At 44.9% G+C, this 25,546-nt stretch overlaps 2 protein-coding genes across 2 annotated transcripts in view; one reads left to right on the top strand and one right to left on the bottom strand.

Moving 5' to 3' along the window:
* The window catches only part of LOC144485388 (uncharacterized), a 29,525-nt gene extending 12,876 nt beyond the window's left edge, over positions 1–16,649 (bottom strand). Inside the window, exons 1-3 of the mRNA XM_078203576.1 lie at positions 16,064–16,649; positions 15,712–15,895; positions 726–1,689 (exon numbers count right to left, since the gene is read on the bottom strand). Of these exons, the coding sequence (XP_078059702.1) occupies positions 726–1,689; positions 15,712–15,895; positions 16,064–16,649 (1,734 nt within the window). The remainder of the gene's footprint in view (positions 1–725; positions 1,690–15,711; positions 15,896–16,063) is intronic.
* Positions 16,650–18,035: 1,386 nt separating this feature from the next.
* LOC144485387 (uncharacterized) overlaps positions 18,036–25,546 on the top strand; it is a 43,581-nt gene continuing 36,070 nt past the window's right edge. The window contains 3 exon segments of the mRNA XM_078203575.1: positions 18,036–18,091; positions 19,315–20,353; positions 23,277–23,283. Coding sequence (XP_078059701.1) covers positions 19,521–20,353; positions 23,277–23,283 — 840 coding nt within the window. The 5' untranslated portion in view covers positions 18,036–18,091; positions 19,315–19,520.

The raw sequence follows: 25,546 nt of genomic DNA, 5'->3' as shown, positions 1-25,546 counted from the left end.
CATTTCATCGATCACCGAGTGATTCCTTTCACAGAGTCCATCACTGAAAGGACTTTCAGCTGCCGTGTTCCTGACCAGAATGTTCATGTTTTCACACGTCTCAAAACTCATCATTCAGAAACTGAGCTGGTGCCACAGCTCCAGCCCCAAGGGCCAAGGGAAGGTTCACTGTTGGGATGTGATGGCATCCTCCAATAATTTTTATACATTGTACACTTTGTCTCTTGTATGAGTCTCAGATACTCTTCATCAACTGCTCCTGCATCTTGAAGCAGGATTTTTAATCTTTGGCAAGTAGTGTGAACAAATTGTCTGTGTAGTTTTAAGATAATTTGCATCTTCCCCTTCTGATTTTTATCAAAGCTTTCATTATTCCTTCTCAAACATTCAGATTGGAAACGTCAGGTATTTTTAAACATTCTCTGTCACCACGTTATAATCCTGACCGCTTTCTGGTGAAGGAGGAAACTGGTTCCAATCTTTACTTGGTATAGATTTATTCACAGAGTGAAACATTGCAGGTATATAACTCCTAATACCATTCCATGCTCTGTCAGTAAGTGTCTATATGTGCTCATGTAAACATCTAATCAATGTCCACTGCTTGTATATATTTAACCCCAAATTATACAATTAACACCCACAGTCAGAGTATTTAAAAGGTCTCTAATCGGTGTGACTGCCATAATGTCTCAGCAGGTTGGATGACTCAGTGAATCCTTTCCTACACTCCGAGCAGGTGAACAGCCTCTCTCCTCCGTGTGAACTTGCTTGTGTTTCCGCAGGCTGGAAGGATCAGCAAATCCCTTCCCACATTCAGAGCAGGTGAAAGGCTTCTCCCCAGTGTGAACTCGACGGTGTGCGCGCAGACTGGATGACTCAGTGAATCCTTTCCCACACACACAGCAGGTGAATGGCCTCTCCCCGGTGTGAACTCGCCGGTGTTTCCAGAGGCTGGAGGAATCAGTGAATCCCTTCCCACACTCAGTGCAACTGAACGGTCTCTCTCCAGAGTGAATTCGCTGGTGTGTCAGCAGACTGGTGGACCGAGTAAATCCCTTCCCACACACAGAGCAGGGGAATGGCCTCACTCCAGTGTGAACTGCTTGATGTCGCAGCAAGGTTGATAACTGAGTGAATCCCTTCCCACACACGGAGCAGGTGAATGACCTCTCCCCAGTGTGAACTGCCTGGTGGTTCTGTAGGGTAAATGATGCACTGAATCCTTTCCCACACACGGTGCAGGTGAACGGCCTCTCCCCGGTGTGGACTCGCTGATGTATCAGCAGGTGAGATGACCGAGTGAATCCCTTCCCACAGTCAGAGCAGGTGTACGGCCTCTGCCCGGTGTGTATTCGCTGGTGTCTCCGCAGGTTGGATGAAAGAGTGAATCCCTTCCCACACACTGAGCAAGCAAATGACCTCTCCCCAGTGTGAACTCGCTTGTGTCTCCGGAGGCTGGATGAATCCCCGAACCTCTTCCCACACTCAATGCAGGTGAAAGGCCTCTCCCCCGTGTGAATGCGTCCGTGTGTCAGAAGACGGGATGAATCAGTGAAACCCTTCCCACATTCAGAGCAGGTGAATGGCCTCTCCCCAGTGTGAATTTTCTGATGTGTCACCAGGTTGGATAACTGAGAGAACCCTTTCCCACAATCAGGGCAGGTGAATGGCTTCTCCCCAGTGTGACTGTGTCGATGAATCTCCAGCTCACACGGTGCTTTGAATCTTTTTCCACAGTCCCCACATTTCCACTGTTTCTCCCTGATGCGGGAGGCCTTCTGTCCCTCCAGGTTTGACAATCAGTTGAAGCCTCGTCCTCACCGAGAACAGATGTACACTCCCTCTCAATGTAAATGGGGCAATGCTTTTCAGGCTGTGTAACCTGAACACACACTCAGGTTTGTACTTCTCAGTGCTTTTCCAGTCACACTAATGTTCAATCTTTTTCCACAGAAAAAAAAACAAACAATAAACAATTCTTCTCGAGTCAAAGGCCAATGATATTCACGTTGTGATTAATCGAGTGACTCTGTCAGATCTGAACGTAATGTTTTGTTTTGATATTTCTGTCCTGCAAATCCTCCCCTTCTAATATCCTGTGAAAGAAGTTTTCAAAAGTCAACACCATGCACATAGAAAATAAATTCAGAATGGACAATTCTCGATTCATTTAAACTATTTTCTATTCTTTTATTCCTGAAAAGTTGTAAATTTCTGTCCCACACATTCTGCACCGAATATTCACCCTCCCGATTCTGCTGAAGCTGCTGGTTCACACTCCAGGGCACAAAGACCTGAAAATCTTCAGGCAAGCTGTTCACCTATATATCCCTTATATTCATATAGAACTGGACTATAATTTGTGTAAAAGTGCTATATTACGTTATTAGAGAGAGGTCGGGAATATGTGTAGAAAGTTTGTTTGGACTTCAAGTGGTCATAAACTGGAATTCACTCCACATGTGGATGGTGGAAGCAGAGAGAACCCATGATTTCAAATGATGTTGGTCATTCAAAAGAAATAAACCTGTAGGACAGTGATACAGAGGGGGAATGGGACCCACTGGATTGTTCTATGGAGAGTTGACATGGACTCGAGTTGCCAAATGGACTCTTTTTGTGCTGCAATGTCTCACTGACTGGAAATATATAACACAACTACATTACTATATTCTAAGAATAGAAATAAAAAATAAATGTACTTTACTGCAGCACCAAAAATAATACATCTAACATGTACAATAACAAAACTAGAAATACCTCTGTTATGATCTCCATAGAGACTGATAATCTTCAAATAAACAATTTCCCAGACAATCCCAATGGAATAAACCAAAGAATAAGGTTTCATTCATTTCATACTTTTACTGCAATAATCAAACTAAAATCAACATAAATGAAGCATGCATTCACAGACAATGGTACTTGAGCAGACAGGATAAATTTGACTTTAAATAGTTCAGACAATAACAACAGGTTCCACAAAATCACAAAGATTTACAAATGTTTACAAATATTTACAAGCATCACAAACCAGCCTCCCATCCATTGACTCTGATTACACTGCTCGCTGCCTTGGCAAAGCAGCCAGCATAATTAAGAACCCCACGCACCCCGGACATTCTCTCTTCCACCTTCTTCCATAGGGAAAAAGATACAAAAGTCTGAGGTCACGTACCAACCGACACAAGAACAGCTTTGTCCCTGCTGCTGTCAGACTTCTGAATGGACCTACCTTGCATGAAGTTGATCTTTCTCTGCACCCTAGCTATAACTGTAACACTACATTCTGCACTCTCTTGTTTCCTTCTCTATGAACGGTATGCTTTGTCTGGATAATGTGCAAGAAACAATACTTTTCACTATGTTAATACATGTGACAATAATAAATAAAATAAAATAAAACATTTCCCCCCTCCACATATTTGGCTCTAATTCCAGTTACAGAGTCCCAAAACTCTCTAAATTTCCCAGGTATAGGTTCAGCTCCTTTCCCTTTACAGGAGGTTGGACTGGACTCTTTCCCGACAGCCCATTTCCACAGGCAGCTCCAGGAGTCACAGCCTCTGGATCTCTCACTGGTAGATTCTCCCAATCAGCCTTTTTGTTCTGCTTTTTCCAGCTGCTCAGACTCCCTCCCCATCTCCCACTCACAGCTTCACTGTTCACTGAACTCTTCCCTTCCCTCCTGAACACCTCTCACACCCTGCCTGTTCTTTGTCTGCAACACAAACAAACTGTTTTACTCACAGATGTGGGTTTCTTTTTGTTTATTACAAATACGTTAATACAAAACAATTACAAATACACAAAGAACAAATGTGAAAAAATACATTACCAATGGCTAACGCCATCCATTTATCAGTTACTATCTTCTATTTCGGAAGGGTTCACTAATGGTCATAGTTTTCCAGGGCATTGCCCTCTCAATACACCTCCAATTACAAATCATAATCTACAAAGTGACAAACATTAGTACAACACAACAAGAATAAACATTGCAGCATATCCGCCGCCCTCCAGGGCACCGTCTCCCGGGTTTTTCCCCTGCCGGGGGATGCAACCCTCCAGAGGTACTCAGGTCCGGGGGTTCCACCTGACGGATGTTCGACTGGAGGCGGGGGGACAGGAAAACCACCCCGAACCTACTCAATCCGGACTGCCTTCCGGATTTTCGGCTGGGGCGGTGGGAAAAGCTCTCCGGGATACTCAATTCGGCCTGCCTTCCCAATTTTTCTCCCGGAGAACAAAACCCCCCCGGTGTTACCCCTCTGGGTGCCCCGGACACTTTCCCCAACTGGATGTCACACCCCCCGGGGGTCACTCTATCCAGGGGAGGGGGAGGGGGGGGGGATACCCCCCAGGCCACAAACAATGCAAAGATTTTCCGTTGGTTAGTACAAACACGATATTACAAAACAATTACAAATGAACAAAGAACAAATATGAAAAATACATTACCAATGGCTAACACCATCCATTTATCAATTACTACCTTCCATTTCGGAAGGGTTCATCATCAATTACAGTTTTCCAGGGCATTGCCCTCAAAATACACCTCCATTTACAAATCATAATCTACAAATCTACAAACATTAACACAACACTACAACTATACACAACAAAAAATAAACACTGAAGCATAAGGGCACCGTCCCCTGGGTTTGTCCACCTGCCGGGGGATGCAACCCTCCAGTGGTACTCATATCCGGGGGTTACACCTTACGGATGTTCAGCCGGAGGGGGGAAATGGGGAAACCACCCCGAACCTACTCAATCCGGAATCCCTTCCGGAATTTCAGCCGGGGCGGTGGGAGAGTCTCTCCAGGGTACTCAGCTCGGGCCTGCCTTCCCAACCTTTCTCACGGAGAACAAAATCCCTCTGGTGTTACTATGTCCGGGGCTTCACCACCCAGAACTTTCCCCAAGTGGATGTCACACCCCCCGGGGGTGACTCCATCCAGGGGGGGATGCCCCCCAGGCTACAAACAACGCAAGAAAATAGACAGGGGCCGGAACAAACCACCAACCATCATAACAGGAAAACCACATATTACAATAACAAACAATCCATGAACAACCATACAATTGTGAAATATTTCGGAGGCATCGCCTTCCAGAGCTTCGCCCATCAACATTCCACCGTCCGAAGTCGACAACGCTCAATTGCAGTCCTCCAAAGTCCACCACTCCGGGCCAGAACTTCCAAAATCACACCCACTGGGGCTGCACCGTCTGGGGTCACACCCTCCGCGGCTGAACCTTCCGAAACCATAGTTCCCAAATGGCTCCTCCCTGGCTTGGGCCCTCCGAGACTGCATCCACCCGGGCCACGCCTTTCAAGGCACAGGAATCCCAGCGAGAGCAGCATTCAACAAGCCCCAGCCGAAACAAAAAGTTCTTGCACAAGTCACGAACCCAAGCACTTGAAACAGAAACTTCACGCCGACCAAGGCGTTCCTCCCAGCGGCCACATTTCCAAAAGTTCACCGCAAGGCGCGCATTAAGCCCGCCTTGAACTCCTTATCCTCTGCCCGCCCCCTGCCTGGAGCACACTATACTGGCCAACACGCAAAGCGAACGGCCAATATGGTGGACTGGCTGGACAATCCAATCTTTCCCACTCACAGATGTGGGACACAGGAAGAAGGTTCAGTCTGTGTGAAGCTCAACCTCCTATGTCACAAAGCCCACCCACTGATTGGCTGGAGTACAAGAGTCCTTCCGGTCTGCCAGGGCTCCCGATTGGCCAGAACTCGGGAGAGGGGCATCAATGGATCTCTTTCCGGGGGGGGGGGGGGGGGAGGGGGTGGAGAGGAGACAGCGTCCGAGCCTGCGCACTGGAACATCAGGACGTCACCGTGGAGCAGATTGATTCCTATTGGCTGCTTCAGGCTGGGCTCCATTGTGACGTCACAACGCGGAAGTTGGCCAATGAGCTTCAGAGTGAAACTCCCTCCTCTGGACAACATCTGGGAGGAAATCAATGTTTCCCCCTTTCCATTTCTTTTCTCATTCTGCGGGAAATTGGGAACTTGCAGCAACTGAAGGGAAAGGAAGTGAATCCTGGGAGGCTGCAGACTCTGAAAACGTTACAGACGGACACCAGAATTAGGAGCAGGACTAGGCCCAGGTATCTTTTTCTTTCTCTCTCAAAGACATAGACAACCTTTAACTCCCTAAGTTTGACAGATTTATTTATCTGGATAATAGGATAGCCTCTTACCCAATGTTCACAATTAAAGGGGGAGTTTCCCAGGAGAGGGCTAATATTTAAATGAACAGTAAATTAGTATGGGACAGAGATATGTTTAACATAGTTATATGTTATATACTATGTTATTTATGATTCCCTATTTCTTGTCTTGGAATATATAGCACTTTGTCAATGTTACCTATTTGATTCGATTTATTATTGTCCCTTGTCCAAAAATGTGCGGATAAAAGCAAATTACTGCAGATGCTGGAATCTGAAACCAAAAGAGAAAATGCTGGAAAATCTCAGCAGGTCTGGCAGCATCTGTAAGGAGAGAAAAGAGCTGACGGTTCGAGTCCAGATGACCCTTTGTCAAAGCTAAAAGGCATAGAAAGTGGGAGATATTTAAGCTGCAGGGTGAGGGACTGAAAGATGAGTCATAGCCACAAAACCAGGGGAAAAGGCTGCTAATGGCTGTCCATAGAGAGAATAAAGGGTGTGAATGGCCTGATGGCAGAGAAGCTGAAATCAGCGGGTAAGCTGTGACAGATGAAGATGTGGGGGGCGGGGGGGGGGGGGGGGAGGTAATATTTAAGGAAAGGGGAAGCAAAGGAGTTTCTGTGGCTATGACTCATCTCACCCTGCGTATAAATATCTCCCACTTTCTATGCTTTTTAGCTTTGACAAAGGGTCATCTGGACTCGAAATGTCAGCTCTTTTCTCTCCTTACAGATGCTGCCAGACCTGCCGAGATTTTCCAGCATTTTCTCTTTTGGTTCCAAAGATGTGTGGGTTAGGTTGATTGACCATGATAAATTGACCATAGTGTCGAGGGATTAGCAGGGTAAATGTGTGGGGTTGTGGGAATAGGGTCTGGGTGGGATTGTGGTTGGTACAGACTCGGTGGCCGAATGGCCTCCTTCTGTACTGTAGGGATTCTATTCTTGGATTAGTGTACAATGAAAAGTATTGTTTTTTGCGTGCTATACAGGCAAAGCATACTGTACATAGAAAAGGAAAGGAGAGGTAGAGTATGTAGTGTTACAGTCATGCAAACATTACAGCATAGAAGGAATCCATTTGGCAACTCAAATCCATGGCAACTCTCTGTAGAGCAATTCAGTCAGTTCCATTCTCACTCTATATCCTCATTCTCCTGAGTTTCATGTCACAAATAGGCAGTCTTGATGATGATATGTGGCTGGAAGCTCACCTTGGGGTGAAATATTTCACCCCAAGACAGTTGCTAGGAAGAGGGGTAGATTTGCTGGTGAGAGAGTGGAATTTGTAGTGGGAACTGAACTCAATGGGTTCAGTCTTCCCAGTATTTATATGGAAGAAATTTCTGTTCTTTTAGTACTGGATGTCAGACAAGCCAGAATGGTGTGTGAGTTAGAAGCGAACTTGGAGGTGATGGTGTTCACATCTACCTGCTACCTTGGTCCTTATAGGTGATGGAGATTGAGAGTTTGGGAGATTCTGTCAAAGTTCCCGTCGAGTTATAGATGTTTGAAATCCCTCTTCTTCGCCACTGCCTCTCCCACTTCTCTCTGTCACCTCACACAGTGCCCAGATTCTTGTGTAGACCCAGACCAGGTGGCACATACCCTTCCCTGAAGGACCTTAGTGACTCAGTTGGGTTTTTATGACAATTCAGCAGCTTTTATGTTTATCTTTTCCTCACTCCAGTCCCACAAAATACCAGATTCATTCAGCTCAATTTCACAACTTGCCTTTGTGTTTTTGTGGGTTCTCTCTCACTCCCTTTTTGCTGTTTTAAATCAGTTTGATTTAGAAGAGGAGGATTTGCAGTGGGGAAACGCAAACCAAACGTGGTATCAGAACCTGATGGAGTCGGCCAAGTTATTGTAACCTGAATATCATTGTGTTTTGAATATAGAAGAAAACAGCGCCATTCACAGTGGAGAGAAACTGTACACGTGTTGTGTGTGTGGACAAGACTTCAACCAATCATCCAGCCTTTCGGAACATAATTACAGTCACAACAAGGAGATGGCATGGAAATGTGAGGACTGTGGGAAGGGATTCAAATACCCATCGCAGCTGGAAACTCATCGACGCCGTCACACTGGGGAGAGGCCATTCACCTGCTCCCGATGTGGGAGGGGATTCATTCAGTCATCCAGCTTGCGTATACACCAAAGGATTCACACTAAGGAGAGACCATTCAGCTGCTGTGTGTGCGGGAAGGGATTCAATCAGTCATTCAACCTAGCATTACACAAGCGAGTTCACACTGGGGAGAGGCCGTTCACTTGCTCCCAGTGTAGGAAGAGATTCAGTCAGTCAGCCAACCTAGCAAAACACCGGCGAATTCACACTGAGGCCAGACCATTCACCTGCTCTGTGTGTGGGAAGAAATTCAAGGAGTCATCCAACCTAGCAAAACACCAGCGAGTTCACACTGGGGAGAGGCCATTCGTCTGTTCCCAGTGTGGGAAGGGATTTACTCACTCAGCCAATCTGCTGAGACACCAACGAATTCACACTGGAGAGAAGCCATTCATCTGCTGTGCGTGTGGGAAGGGATTCAGTCAGTCATCCACTCTGCTGACACACCAGCGAATTCATAAGTAACTATTGTGATTGGATTTTGCTGTTTTTCATATTCAGACTGAACCACATTCATTTGAGTCTATTTCTGCTGAATTGAAAAATAACCCCAGCTCAGTTACATAGAAACATGCATAGAAAATAGAATCTGGAATAGACCATTCGGCCCTTCAAGCCTGCTCCACCATTCATTATTATCATGGCTGATCATCAAAATCAATATCCTGATCCTGCCTCTTCTCCCCCACCCCTCCTCATCCATATCCCTTGATACCTTTAGCCCCAAGAGCCAAATCTACTTCCTTCCTGAAATCCTTCGAGGAGCAGTGCTCCGAAAGCTTATGGCTTTTGCTACCAAATAAACCTGTTGGACTTTAACCTGGTGTTGTGAGACTTCTTACTAGATGGAATTTAACACAGACAAATGTGAGGTGATGTAATTTGGAAGGTCTACTGCAGAAGGAAAGTATACAGTAAATGCTAGAGTCCTTAGAAATGTTGGCGTACAGAGGGATCTAAGTGTGCAGATCCACAGTACCCTGAACGTGGCAACTCAGGTGGACAAAGTGGTCAAGAGGGCAAATCGCATGCTGGTCTTAAATCGGTCGAGACGCTGAGTATAAGAATTGGGAAAACATGTTGCAGCTGTATAAGACTTTGGTTATGCTGACCCTAGCAACTTCCCTACTACCTACATTAGGCTCAGTAGTCTATAGTTCCCCATTTTCTCGCTTCCTCACTTTTTGAATCATGGGATATTCTTTTGTGAATTCAGAAGCAAAGTACGAATTTAGTTCCTCAGCCACTTCTTTATTCCCCGTTATGAATTCTCCTGTTTCTGACTGTAAAGGGCCTACATTCGTTTTGTCAACCTTTTTCTCTTTACATACCTATAGAACCTTTTACACTCAGTTTTTATGTTCCCCACTAGCTTACTTTCATATTCTAATTTCTCCTTCTGAATCAATTCCTTGTTCCTCCTTTGCTGTATTTTAAACTGCTCCCAATCCTCAGGTCTTTTGCTTTTTCTTGCCAATTTTTATGCTTCTTCTTGGAATCTAATGCTCTCTCTAATTTCCCTTGTAAGCAATGGTTTGGCTACAGTTCCTTTTCCACTCTTGTGCCAAATAGGAGTAAACACTTTGAGTTCACCTACTTGTTCCTTAAATGCCTACCGTGGGTGGCACGGTGGCATAGTGGTTCGCAATGCTGCCGGGTTCGATTCCTGGCTTGGGTCACTGTCTCTGTGGAGTTTGCATGTTCTCCCCGTGTCCGCGTGGGTTTCCTCCGGGTGCTCCGGTTTCCTCCCACATTCTGAAAGACGTGTTGTTAGATGCATTGACCCGAACAGGCGCCGGACTGTGGCGACTAGGGGAATTTCACAGTAACTTCATTGCAGTGTTAATGTCAGCCTTACTTGTGACTAATAAACTTTAACATTGTCTGTCCACTGTCCTTCCTTTCAGTCATGTTTCCCAGTCCATCATAGCCAATTCATGTCTCAATCCATTATAGTTACCTTTACTGAAATTCAGGACTCTGATGTCAGAATCAACGACATCATTATCCACCTGACAAAGAATTCTGTCATATTATGGTCGCTCATCCCCAAGGGTTCTCTCACAACTAGATTGTCAATCCTTTCTCATTGCACAATACCCAGTTCAAGATGGCATGCTCCCTTAGTCCCTCAAAGGTATTGGTCCAGAAAACCACTCCAAACATTCCTCCTCTATTGTAATGTGATTAATTTGATCACCCAATCTATATGCAGATTAAAGTCACCTCTAATCACAGATATTTCTTTAACACATGCATCTCTGATTTCCTGTCTAATGCTTTTCCCAACATTACCATTAATTTGGTGGTCTGTATACCACACCCACAAATGTTTTTTGCCCCTTGGTGTGGCTTAACTTGACCCATACATATTCCACATATCATCTTTAATCAACATTGCAACTCCACCACGTTTTTGTTTATGTCTGTCCTTCCTAAACACTGAATAGCCCTCAATGTTTAGTTCCCATCCTTGGTCACCTTGGAGCTATGTCTCTGTAGTCCCAACTGTATCATACCCCTTCACATCTAACTGTGCAACAAATTCATCCATTTTATTTTGAATGCTCCAAGCGTTCATGTACAAAACTTTAAGGTTAGTCCTTTTAACATTTGTTGTCCAGTTCCTACCATTTTTTACTGTGTCCGTATCTGATTCTGGCTCTCGATTCTCTGCCTATCACTTTTCTTATTCTTCTTGCTGTCTTTTTCTCTTGTTCTTGGTACCCTCTGCTCTGAATCCTTACATAGGTTTCCATCTCCCTGCCATTTTAGTTTAAACCTTCCCAATGACTCAACAAGTACACCCCCAACCCCCCAAGGACATCAGTCCTGGCCCTGTCCAGTTTGTACTGGTCCCACCTTCCCCAGAACCAGTCGCAATGTCCCAGGAATCTGAAACCCTGCCTCTCACATCATCTTTTCAGCCAGGTATTCACCCAATATATCCTGCTGTTTCGACTCTGAATAGCACATGGCACTGGTAGTAATCCTGAGATAATGTTAATATAGTCAGTCTTAGAGGATTTGTGGCCAGGAAACTCTCACAAAACATCAGATCAGGATTGGATGTAGCCACAGAATTTATCATAACCTGAAAAGTAGCAAGTTTTGAACATGGAAGAAATCAGCACCATTGATAACCACAGTCACATTAGGCAGAAACCATGGAAATGTGGAGACTATAAAGAGACATTCAATTAACCATCAGAGCTGGAAATGCATTGGCACACTCACACTGGGGAAATGTCCTTTATCTGCTCTGAGTAAGGCAAGGGGTCCATTCAGTCTTCCCAGCTTGTTACACGCTAGTGGGTTTAAACTGGAGAGATGCCATTTATCTGCTTCAAGTGTGAGAAGCGTGATGGTCGTGTTGCAGTGGGTGTATGTTTTTCTGCTGAGGGGGAATGTTTAAAAATCCAGCTTTATTCTGCAGGTATCTGGTGTGTCTGCGTCTCTCAGGGGTTGTGAAAGCTGGGAATCAGTTACTTTGATAGAGCTGATGGGCTTTTGTTTAAACAAGACATTCCTCTGGGATTTCTAGATTTGATTGACAGGTCATGTGATAGTGGGTCTATGATGTGGAGATGCCGGCGTTGGACTGGGGTAAACACAGTAAGAAGTTTAACAACACCAGGTTAAAGTCCAACAGGTTTATTTGGTAGCAAAAGCCACACAAGCTTTCGAGGCTCTAAGCCCCTTCTTCAGGTGAGTGGGAATTCTGTTCACAAACAGAACTTATAAAGACACATTTATAAGTTCTTTATAAGTGTCTTTATAAGTTCTTTATAAGTGTCTTTATAAGTTCTGTTTGTGAACAGAATTCCCACTCACCTGAAGAAGGGGCTTAGAGCCTCGAAAGCTTGTGTGGCTTTTGCTACCAAATAAACCTGTTGGACTTTAACCTGGTGTTGTTAAACTTCTTATAGTGGGTCTATGCAGGGAGAAAGAAGCTTTTGCAGTTCTGATCATTTGAAGATAGAGGGTTTCTACAAGCTGCTCTGAGACTTGTTGCCTTTCTGAAAGCTTTAAGACTGTCTACACTCAAGTATATTTATGGTTGCTAACTATATTTAAAGTGGTACTTACAACTATAAGAGTAATGTTGCATATTTGGAACTGAAACAGTGATAAGTTCGAAATCAAGATTGTTTCTTTGCATTTTTAAATATTGTTCAACTGTACATGATGAAGCTGATTCATTTGTTAGAGTTATATTTAAACTGTGATAGTAAATAAAGTTAGCTTTACTATGAAAGATCCCTAATTTGTCTGTGGACTTTCTCCTCATCAGAAGCATCCTATCCTTACATTTATGCCAAAATAGAAACATTGATGGGATCTAGCCTGACTTCCGAATGTAATTTAGGGGCTCTGGTCCAGGACCCTAACAGAAGGGATTCACTCACCCACCCGGCAAACACCCCAGTTTCATACTGAGGAGAGATCTTAAAAATGCCCAGACTGTGGGAGCTGCTGTAAAAGTTTTATAGAATCTTTACATTGCCGAAGGAGGCCATTTGGCCCATTGAGTCTGACCACAATCCCACCCAGGCCCTATTCCCCAAACCCCACATATTTACCCTGCTAATTCTTCTGACACTCGGGCCAATTTAGCATGGCTAATCAAACAAACCTGCACATTTTTGGACTGTGGGAGGAAATCGGACCACCCGGAGGAAACCCACGCACACATGGGGAGAATGTGCAAACTCCACACAGACATTGACCCGAGGGCAGAATTAAACCCAGGTCCCTGGCACTATGTGGCAGCAGTGCTAACCATTGTGTCACCGTGCCACCCCAAAATTGTGGATTACTAATGTCTCACCAATGTTTTCACACTGATGAGAGGCTGGGTTCAGGGGGTCATTTCAACTCACTGTGTACCAAGTTCACATTGGGGAGGGGCTGTTCACCTGCTTTGAGTTTGGGAAGATATTCACTGTTTTGAGGTCAGATTTGCAGTGTCTAGTTTTGGGGTCACTGTGGATAGTTTTCTCTGACTTACCGTTACCTGTTTAAAGATGAAGAAGGAGTTTTAAGAAGGAGACAACAGTAACTCTCATCCTGTTCAACATGAAACTAAACTCACTGTTAATTCCTCCTCAGTAACAATTTTAAACACAAAGTTTGCAGGCAGGATTGAAGCGGGGACTTTCTTCTGTAAAGTTGCAGTGAGAATGAGTGCCCTGGGGAAATGAGTGTGAATCCCCCAGCCCCGGACAGAGGGGAACTGACCATCCATCTCCAGCTCTAATTCCAGTTTGAAAAGCAACCCTCGACCACCACGCTCTGTCTCCGACCAGCAAGCCAATTTTGTATTCAATTTTTGATTTGATTTATTATTATCACATGTATTAGTATACAGTGAAAAGTATTGTTTCTTGCATGCTGTACAAAGTATACCATTCATAGAGAAGGAAACGAGAGAGTGCAGAATGTAGTGTTAGTCATAGCTAGGGTGTAGAGAAAGATCAATTTAGTGCAAGGTAGGTCCATTCATAGGTCTGGCAAGTTCTCCATGGATCCCATGTGATCTAACCTTAACTGGCCAGTCTACCATAGGTACCTTTTCGAAGGCCTCGCTGAAGTCCATGCAGCCAACATCTACCGCACCGTCCTCATCTATTTTTTTTTGGTCACCCTTTCAAAAAGCTCTGTTAAATTTTTAAGACACAATTTCCCATGCACAAAGAATCATAGAAATCATAGAAACCCGACAGTACAGAAAGAGGCCATTCGGCCCATCGAGTCTGCACCAACCACAATCCCACCCAGGCCCGACCCCCATATCCCTATATATTTACCCACTAATCCCTCTAACCTACGCATCTCAGGACACTAAGGACAATTTTTAACCTGGCCAATCAACCTAACCCGCACATCTTTGGACTGTGGGAGGAAACTGGAGCACCCGGAGGAAACCCACGCAGTCACGAAGAGAATGTGCAAACTCCACACAGACAGTGACCTGAGCCAGGAATCGAACCCGGGACCCTGGAGCTGTGAAGCAGCAGTGCTAACCACTGTGCTACCGTGCCGCCCCAACTATGCTGACAATCCGTAATCAGCCTTTGCCTTTCCAAATGCATGTAGATCCTGTCTCTCAGACTACCGTCCAACAACTTACCCACCACTGATGTTAGGTTCACCAGTCTGTAGTTCCCTGGCTTTTCTCTGCTGCCTTTCTCAAATAACAGTGTAACATTTGCCTCTCTCCAGTCTTCTGGCACCTCACCCGTGGTTGTTGATGATACAAATATATACACTAGGGGGCACCACAATGTTTTCCGCAGCTTCCCACAATGTCCTGGGATGCGCTTGATCTGGTCCTTGAGATTTATCTACCTTTACACGTTTTAAAACATCTAGCACCTTGTCTTCTGTAATGTGGGCGCCATTGAAGACTTCACTATTTACATCCTGAATTCCCAAGCTTTCATGTCTTTCTCCAGGGTAAATACTGGTGAGAAATATTCCATTTGGATCTCACCGATCTCCTGTGGCTTCACACATAAATGACCTTGTTGATCTTTAAGGGGCCTATTCTCTCCCTAGTTACTCTTTTGCCCTTAATATACTTGTAGAATCTCTTTGGATTTTCTTTGACCTTATCTGCCAAAGCTATCTCATGTTCCCTTTTTGCCCTCCTGATTTCCATTTTAAGTGGACTTCTGCACTCCCGATACTCCTCAAGGGATTCACTTGGCCCCAGCTGCCTGAACCTGACATATGCTTCCTTCTTTTTATTGACCAGAATCTCAGTATCTCTCGTCATCGAGTGTTTCCTTCTCCTGGCGGCTTTGTCCTTTACAGTAACAGGAAGGTGCTGGCCCTGAACTCTCGCTATCTCGCTTCTGAAAGCATCCCACATGCCAGACGTTCCTTGACCTGTGAACAGCCTTCCCCAATCAGCTTGTGAAAGTTCCTGTACAATACCATCAAAATTGGCCAAGCCCCAATTTAGAACTTTAACTTGTGGACCAGACCTATCCTTTTCCATAACTATGTTAAAACTAATCGAATTATGATCATTGATCCCAAAGTGCTCCCCAGTAACACTTCAGTCACATGCTGCTTTACATCCTGATTACTTGTTCGTATGTATATTTCCTCAACTTCATATCACAACAAGGACATCAATTTGTCTCTTATCTTGGGGAAATCAACAATAAATAAACTTTGAAACTTTAAACTTTTACCCAACACACACTGTCAAAACGCTGTTAGACTTAACACTATAAGAAAATATTAAACTCCAGTGCAGTCACAGGAATTATTATCATGAAAAGAATGAGCCCTGTCAGAATGAAAATAGTCCAGTCCAGGATGTGATTAACAGGAGCAATAATAGCAGATTCCAACCCTGCAGTCACTCGTGAACTCGCTGGTGTCTCAGTAGGTGATAGGACTGAGTAAATCCCTTCCCACACTGGGAGCAGATGAATGGCCTCTCTCCAGTGTGAATTCGCTGGTGTCTCAGTGGGTGATAGGACTGAGTAAATCCCTTCCCACACTGGGAGCAGATGAATGGCCTCTCTCCAGTGTGAATTCGCTGGTGTCTCAGCAGTTGGAATGACTGAATGAATCCTATCCCACACTCAGAGCAGATGAAAGGCCTCTCTGTAGAGTGAACATGCTGGTGTCTCAGGAGGAGAGCTGACTGAGTGAATCCCTTACCACAGATGAAACAGATGAATGGGTTCTCCGCAGAGTGAATTTGTTGATGTCTCTGCAAGCTGCACGACCGACTGAATCGCTTTCCACATTTAGTGCAAGGGAACGGCCTCGCCCCAGTGTGAACTCGCTGGTGTCGCAGGAGACTGAATGACCGAGTGAATCCCTTACCGCACACAGAACAGGAGAATGGGCTCTGACTAGAGTGAATGTATTGGTGTCTCTGTAGATCCCTTGTGCTTTTGAAGCTCGTACCACAGTCCGAACATTTAAAAAGTCTCTCATCAGTGTGAACAAGCTGATGAGAAGTGAGATTAGTTAAACTGGTGAATCCCTTCCCACACACAGAGCAGCTAAATGGTCTCTCCCCAGTATGAACTTGCTGATGTACAGTGAGGTGAGATGACTGAGTGAATCCCATGCCACATTGGGAGCAGATGAACGGCCTCACCCCAGTGTGAACTCGCTGGTGTCTCAGCAGGGTGGATGTCTGAGCAAATCCTTTCCCACACTTGAAGCAGGTGAATGGTCTCTCCCCAGTGTGACTGCGTCGATGAGTTTCCAGATCTGATGGGGATCTGATCACTTTACCACAGTCCCCACATTTCAGTGGCCTGTGTGTGATGTTGGCTCCCATGTGAGTGCATCGATGATATTCCAGCCGGGATGCATAATTAAATCCCTTCCCACAGTCCCCACATTTCCACGGTTTCTCCATGGTGCTGGTGTCCTTGTGTCTCTCCAGGTTGCACGATCAGCTGAAGCTTCATCCACACACAGAACACATGTACAGTTTCTCCTCGCTGTGGATGGTGTGATGTTTTATCAGGCTGTGTAACTGGTTGAAGCTCTTTCCACAGTCAGTTCACTGGAACACTCTCATTCGGGTGTGTGTGTCTCGGTGCTTTTCCAGTCACAGTGATGTTTGAAATCTTTTCCCACAGACAGAACAGACATTCTCCTCCTTCCACAGTGTAAGGTTGATGATATTCAAATCCTGACGAATCGGGTGATTCTGTTAAATCTTGATGTGATGTTTGCTTTTGTACTTTTTATCTGCAAATTCTCCCCTTCTAACACCCTGCAAAAGAAATTTAGGAAAATTATAACTAAGTCTGGATTAGAAGTTCTGAAAAGATAATTCTAGTTTTTCTGGAACATTTTATCCTCTTTTGTTCCCCCAAATCTGTAAATCCCCGTCCCACACACTCTCCCTCCTCCCAGGGCTGAAATCCAAACCCATCTCACCATCTCCACCATTTCTTTCCTCCACTCCCAGTTTTCTCCCTCCCTCTCCTCTGTCTGGGTGCAGATATCCACTCCATCTGACAAAGGAGCAGCGCTCCAAAAGCTAATCGCATTTGCTGCCAAATAAACCTGTTGGACTTTAACCTGGTGTTGTTAAAACTCTTACTGTGTTTACCCCAATCCAATGCTGGCATCTCCACATCATGGGTTCAGTTCTCCAGCTCCTGTCTGCAGACTGACAATAAAACCAATGGGTCTTACAGGGGGTGTTGGGGCCTCCAGCGGGTGTTTGTGAATCCTCCCCGCCCACCTCCCAGGGTTTCCTTCCTTCCCAGAGATCAGAGTCCTCATTGATTTGAGGCCAAAGTGCAACCTCTTATTTATTGTCCCCCTCCCCCATCCTCTGATGTGAACCATCCTCCAGTGGCTGAGCCAGGATGGGGCCGTTAACCTGGGCCTGTTCCCGGGAGGGAGGGAGGGAGAAGCCCCGCAGCTGCAAACCAGGGAGCTGACAATGATTCTGAAGGGTTTGCGGATCCACAAAGTGTTTCCAAATCCTCCCAGCCACCGCCTAACGCTGACTCCGCTTCTCCGGGACAAACAAGCACCAAGGACAGCAATGACAATGCGCATGCTCCACATCACAATGCCCGGGGACTGATTGACGGCAGCTCCGGACCAATAGGAAGAGGGGGCGGGGCTGGAGGACCGAACGGGAGCGGCTGGTCCTCTAACCAATCAGAATGAATGAGGGGCGGGATCGGAAGCATGCGCAGTGCGGGTAATGGCGATGGACGGACGGTTTTAAGTCGGAACCAAGATCAATACCAGGTAGAGGGCGGCGCGCGGGGAGTGATGAACATGGCGGGTGGGTGAAGAGCTTCCTAACCATGTTCAAAGGCAAACCCCGGAAATGAACTTCCCGGTTCCCCCGTTTATGCCAAATGGAGCCGCAACTTGTCGTGTTGGGCCTGGGCTGCCTGCCGCCATTGAGGCTGAGTATGGAAGACCGGCAGGGATTGTAGTCCTGACGTCACAATAGAATTCATGACAGTTTCGCGTCACAATGGAGAGTGAGTGTGACGTTATAATGGAGAGTGAGTGTGACGTCACAATAGAATGGATGAGGGTTCCAGATGAGCTGAGACTGGGGCGGAGTCGGGTGATGTCACTGAGGTGGAAATAGGCGGTCTTGATGATGATGTGGAAATGTGGCTGGAACCTCATCTTGAGGTGAAATATTTCACCAGGATTGTGAACAGCCTGGTTCAGCCTCAGACAGTTCCCAGGAAGAGGGATAGAGTTGCTGGTGAGGGAGTGGAGTTTGTAGTGGGGACTGAAGACAATGGGTTCAGAATTCCCAGTATTGATTTGGAAAATAATTATCTTAGTCCTGGACGTCAGACAAGTCAGGATGGTGTGTGAGTTGGAGGGGAACTTGGAGGTGATGGTGTTCACGTCTACCTGCTATCTTAGTCCTTCTTAATGATGGAGGTTGTGGGTTTGGGAGATTCTGTCAAAGTTCTCATTGAGTTGTTGATGTATAAAATCCCTCTCCTTCACCCCTGGCCTCTCCGACTTCTCTCTGTCTCCTCCCACAGTGCCCAGAGTCTTGTGTAGACCCAGCCCAGATGACAAGTTTCTTTTCGTGAAGGACATTAGTGAATCAGTTGGAACAAAAACAGAAAATGCTGGAGAAATTCAGCAGGTCTGACAGTGTTTGTGGAGAGAGAATAGAGCCAATGTTTTGGGTCTGGATGACACTTGTCGACAATGGGTCTTCCAGACTCGGAACGTTGGCCCCATTCTCTCTCTACAGATGCTGTCAGACCTGCTGAGTTTCTCCAGCATTTTCTGTTTTTGTTTCAGATTCCAGCATCCGCAGTATTTTGCTTTGATCTTAGTGAATCAGTTGGGTTTTTCATGACAATCCAAAAACTTTCATAGTCACTTTTTCCGAGTGCTGGCCCCAGATTCATTCAGCTCAATTTCACAACCATTGTATTTTTGTGGGTTCCCTTACTCTCTTCTTTCTGTTTTAATCAATTTCACAGGGTTTTAGAAGATGAGGATTCAAACAATATATCAGAACCTGATGGAATCGGCCAATTTATTGTAACCTGAATATCATTGTATTTTGAACGTGGAAGAAAATAGCACCGTTCACAGTGGAGAGAAACTATACATATGTTCTCTGTGTGGACAAGACTTCAACCAATCATCTGGCCTTTCGGAGCACAATTGCAGTCACAACAGGGAGATGGCATGGAAATGTAGAGACTGTGGGAAGGAATTCAATTACCCATCCCTGCTGGAAACTCATCGGCGCAGTCACACTGGGGAGAGGCCATTCACCTGCTCCCAGTGTGGGAAGGGTTTTGCTCACCCATCCACCCTAGTAAAACACCAGCGAATTCACACTGGGGAGAGACCATTCACCTGCTCCCAGTGTGGGAAGCGATTTGCTCACTCATCCAATCTGCTGAAACATCAGCGAATGCACACTGGAGAGAGACCGTTCACCTGCTCTGTGTGTGGGAAGGGATTCACTCAGTCATCCAACCTTGCATTACACAAGCAAATTCACACTGAGGAGAAGCCGTTCACCTGCTCCTAATGTGGGAAGGGATTCAGTCGGTCATCAAATTTGCTGACACACCAGACTGTTCACACTGGGGAGAGGCCGTTCACCTGCTCCCAGTGTGGGAAGGGATTTGCTCACTCTCACACATTGCGGACGCACCAGCGAATTCACACTGGGGAAAGACCATACACCTGCTCTGTATGTGGGAAGGGATTCAATCAGTCATCCAACCTAGCAATACACAAGGAAGGGCACACCGGAGAGAGACCATTCACCTGCTCCCAGTGTGGGAAGGGATTTGCTCATTCAGCCAATCTGCTGAAACACCAGAGAGTTCACACTGGGGAGAGGCCATTCATTTGCTCCGTTTGTGGGAAAGGTTTTGCTCGCTCATCCAACCTGCGGTTACACCAGCGAGTTCACACTGGGGAGAGACCTTTCATCTGCTCCACATGTGGGAAGGGATTCACTCAGTCATCCACTCTGCAGACACACCAGCGAGTTCACAAGTAACTATTGTGATGGGATTTTTCTGTTAATCATATTCGTTGAATGATTCAACCTCTGTTGAGACATCGCAGCAGTCACTCCGATTCGACTTATTATCTGCTCCCACTCTTGGGGATAACAAATCATTTGAGATTAAGTAAATACAAATTGAGGGCATTGATTGGATGATTATGAATGCAAATAAAGAGACATGTACTGACATAGCGTGAAGTTAGGAGGGAAATACCTGTGAAGTTTCACTCTAAATAAATCTGTACCAAATAAAGGTTGGCTCCAACTTCTTCTTTCACCTTAAGACTGTCAGGATTGTAACATGGTCAGAGGGAATATTTTCTAATGGTGGAGATTGGAAGCTAAAGGGAAATATTTTTCAGACAGAAGTTTTGCAATCCCAGCAGCTTTTGTGAGAAATGGCTGAAAGTGAGTGGGAATTGTCAGGGTCAGATTACCCGCTGCTGCTCTCAGAGTCTGAACCATGTGAAAGTGGAGATGTGGATACTGGTTACATCCCTACCAAGGGGGAAACAAGGTCTGGCCTTGGCATCGTCACTTCGCACCAAAAGGAAAATCAGAAGCAAAGTATTTTGTGAGCTGGATGTCCATCAGTTGGACACTGATAAAGGTTTGGATCTACTGTTTGGGTTCAATGATGAGATTGATAAGATAGATGATCTACTGGATGGTTATGAAACATGGTTAGACTTTGACAGGTTTTGTAGGGGGTGAAAGCAGCTATAGCAGATCTGGATATCACAACAAAAGACAGATTGGAACAGCATTAATAAACAAATGAACCCCAGGAATGACTGGGGAACAATTAACAAGTGCTTCAGGTCTGACTCAAAATATCATCATGTGATGAACTTCCCAAAGTGGAAAATTAGGGATTTTGCAGTGAGACACAACACAGAGAATTCTGAGAAATTAGAGATAGCATTAGATCCAAGATAGAGACATACAATTTGGCCAAGGAAAACAACAGACCTGATGATTGGGAGCAGTTTAGAATTCAGCAACAGAGGACCAAGGGATTGATTAAGAAGAGGAAAATGGAATATGAGAGTAAGCTTGCAGGGAACATAAAAACTGACTGTAAAAATTTCTACTGGTGTATGAAGAGAGAAAGATTGATGAAGACAAATGTCATTTACAGTCAGAAACAGGAGAATTTATAATGGAGAACAAAGAAATGGCTGACCAACTGACTACATACTTTGGTTCTGTCTTCACAAAGGAGGACACAAAAATGTTGGGGAACACAGGGTTTAGTGAGAGGAAGGAACTGAAGGAGATCAGTATTAGTCGACAATTAGTGTTGGGGAAACTGATGGGATTAAAGGCCTATAAATCCTCAGGACTTGATCATTTGCATCCCAGAGTACATGAGGAAGATGCCTGAGAAATAGTAGATTAATTGGTGGTCAACTTCCAAGATTCTATAAACTCTGGAACAGTTCCTACAGGTTGGAGGATAGCTAATGTAGCCCCACTATTTAAAAAGGGAGGGTAGGGAGAAAGTAAGGAATTATAGACCAGTAAGGCTGACACTGTTAGTGGGGAATATTCAAGAATCAATTTTCAAGGATTTTATAGCAAAACACTTGAAAAACAGTGGCAGGATCGCACAGAAAGGGAAATTGTGCTTGACAAAACTATTAGAATTCTTTGAGGATATCACTAGTTGAGTTGATGAGGGGGAGCCAGTGGATGTGGTTTATTTCGACTTTCAGAAGAATTCCGACAAAGTCAAAAAAGATTAACGTGTAAAATTAAAGCACATAGGATTGGGGCAGTATGTTGAGATGGATAGAAAACTAGTTGGCAGACAGGAAACAAAGAGTAGGGATAAATGGGTCTTTTTCCAAATGGCAGGAAGTGACTAATAGGGTACTGAAGGGATCAGAGCTGAGACCCCAGCTATTTACTACGTATATATTATTGATTTAAATGAGGGAACTAAATGCAATATCTCCAAATTTGCTAATGACACAAAGCAAGATGGGAGGGTGAGCTGTGAGGAGGATGCAGCAATCCTTCAGTGTAATTTGACAAGTTGAGTGAGTGGGTAAATGATTGGCAGATGCAGTATAATTTGGATAAATGTGAGGTCATCCACTTTGGGAGCAAAAACGGGAAGACAGATTACTATCTGAATAGTCATAAAGTAGGAGGAGGAAATATGCAACAAGACCTGGGTGTCCTCGTACACTCATCACTGAAGGTAAGCATGCAGGTGTAAAAGACAGTAAAAAAGGCAAATGGTATGTTGGAAAAAAAACTCAACAGGTCAGGCAGCATCTGTGCAGAGAGAGAAACAGAGTTAACATTTCAAGTCTGTGACCTTTCACCAGAACTGGAAAAAGTTAGAAATGTAACAGGTTTGGAGAAAGGGGTGGGTGGGACAGGGACTAAAGGAAGGTCTGTGATAGGGTGGAAGACAGGAGAGATCGAATGAGAGAAAAGTGAATCCCAAAGAGCCAAAGGGAATGGAGATGGAGCGAGAGAAGAAACAAAAGAAACAGAAGCCGTGCCTGGAGCAGGGGGGCTTCCGACTGAAAGAAAGAAAAATGAAACAATCAAAGACAAAGAAACAGAATGGGCTGAGAGTTTACTCACTGAAACTGTTGGACTGAATGTTGAGTCCAGAAGGCTGTAGTGTGGAGGGGGTGGGTGAGGGAGAGGATCTTCTCCTGGACCTGCTCTAGACCCTGGTTAAAACAGCAATCTGTAGATCCAGGATGGGTGGGGCTGAAGGGGGAGGCAGGGGTCACTCTGGCTGCCGACTGATCTTCTGTGATCTTGTCTGTGCCCAGGTGGCCCTGGGGAGGGGGATTCTATTGGTACTTTGTTGCCGATTTTGGTCTTTTTGTTTGATTGAACCACATGTTTGGGTGAAGGAGAGGAAAGAATGTTCCGAGAAAGTGGAATTGTCTGTTCTGAATTTCTATCCTGCACTGATAGTTGATGTCAGTGTCACTATCTCACTCACCATTTCTACCCCTCTTCAACTAAAGAACAGACATTCGGACTCGAACATTAACTCTGTTTCTCTCTCCACAGAAGCTGCCAGGCCTGCTGAGTTTTTCCAATTTTCTGTTTTTATTTCAGATTATCAGCACCTGCAAAATGTTGCTTTTATCTCAATAGCCGCACTTAAGATCCTAGGATTAAGTCCATCGGGACCCGGTCTCTCCCCAGTGTGAACTCACTGGGGTTCAGTGAGTTGAGATGATCCCCTGAACCCAGGCTCACAGTAAAAGCATCTGAATGGTCTCTCATCAGTGTGAATACACTGATGAGACATCAGTTCTTCACTACTTTTATAGCAGTTCCTGCAGTCTGGGCATTTTTAAGGTCTCTCCCCAGTGTGAAACCAGAGTGTTTGCAGTGTGGATGATTGAGTGAATCCCTTCGGTTAGGGTCCTGGACCAGAACCTCTAAATTACATTAGGAAATCAGAGTAGACCCCAACAATTTTTCTATTTTGGCATAAGTGTGAGGATAGAATGCTTCACTCCAGGAATGATTCCACTGACAAATTAGGGATTTTTCATGGTAAAATAAACATTTTTAAATAAAAGTTCAAATATAATTCCAACAAATGAAACAGTTTGACTATTAACAGTTGAATAATATTTAAAAGTGAAAGGAAAGAACTTTAATTTCTAACTTATCACAATTTCAGTTCCAAATAAGCAACATTCCTCTTCCCAATGTAAATCCCACTTTGAATAGTTAGCAACCATAAATATACTTGCTATAATGAGTATAGACTGCCTTGAAACTTCCAGAGAGATGACAAGTCTCAGAGTAGCTTGTAAAAAACCTCTATCAACAAAGAATCCTCATTGAGCTTCCAGCTCTGACGGATAACTGAAACTCTCCTCACAGTCTCCACATTTTCACGGTTTCTCCCTAATTTGAAATCCAGTCACAACAGTTACTTGTGAGTTCGCTGGTGTGTCAGAAGATTCAATGAGGTAACATATCCCTTCCCACACTACAAACAGGTGAATGGTCTCTCCCCACTGTGAACCCGCTGATGTATTGCTAGCTTAGATGACTGATTGAATCGCTTCCTAAACACATAACAGATGAATGGCCTGTCCTCTGTGTGGATTCGCTGGTGTATTGCTAGGTTGGATGAGTGATTGAATCCTTTCCCACACACAGAGCAGATGAATGACTTCTCCCAGTGTGAACTCGCTGGTGTGTCAGGAGAGTTGATAACCGACTGAATCCTTTCCCACACACAGAGCAGGTGAATGGCCTTTCCCCAGTGTGAATTCACTGGTGTGTGAACAAAGTGGCTGACTGAACAAATCCCTTTCCACACTGGGAACAGGTGAATGGCCTCTCCGCAGTGTGAACTTGCTGGTGTTTCAACAAATTGGTTAAGTCAGCAAATCCCATCCCACACAGGGAGCAAGTGAATGGCTTCTCCTGAGTGTGAGTTTGTACTGTATCAACAGAGTGGATGAGTGAGCGAATCTCATCCCACATTCAGAGCAGGTGAACGGTTTCTCCCCAGTGTTGAACTTGCTGGTGTGTTGCGAGGTTGGATGACTAATTGAATCCTTTCCCACATTGGGAGCAGGTGAATGGCCTCTCCTCAGCATGAGTCCTCTGGTGTATATGAAAGCTGGATAACTGAGTGAATCCCTTCCCACACTGGGAACAGGTGAATGGCCTCTCCCCAGTGTGACTACGTCGATGAATTTCCAGCAGGGATGGGTAATTGAATTCCTTCCCACAATCCTCACATGCTATTTTCCTGTTGTGACTGCAACTATGTTCCTCAAGGCCAGATGATTCTCCACACAAAGAACACGTGTACATTTTCTCTCCACTGTGAATGGCGCTTTTTTCTTCCATGTTCAAAATACAATGATATTCAGGTTACAATAAATTGGCCGACTCCATCAGGTTCTGATGTCATGTTTGGTTTCAGTTTCTCAACTGCAAATCCCCCTCTTCTAAAACAGTGCAAAATTGATTTAAAACAGAAAACAGAGTGAAAAAGAACCCACAAAAACGCAAAGGTGGGTTGTGAATTTGAGTTGAATGAATCTGGTAATCTGGTAATTTGTGGGGTCAGCGTGAGGAAAAGGTAACCATGAAAGCTGCTGAATTGTCATAAAAACACAACTGGTTTATTGATGTCCTTCAGGGAAGGGACCCTGCCACACAGT

This window comes from Mustelus asterias, unplaced genomic scaffold (genome assembly GCF_964213995.1).
Source record: "Mustelus asterias unplaced genomic scaffold, sMusAst1.hap1.1 HAP1_SCAFFOLD_193, whole genome shotgun sequence".
In the NCBI taxonomy this organism is placed as follows: domain Eukaryota; kingdom Metazoa; phylum Chordata; class Chondrichthyes; order Carcharhiniformes; family Triakidae; genus Mustelus; species Mustelus asterias.
This window is presented reverse-complemented; position numbering and strand designations above follow the sequence as displayed.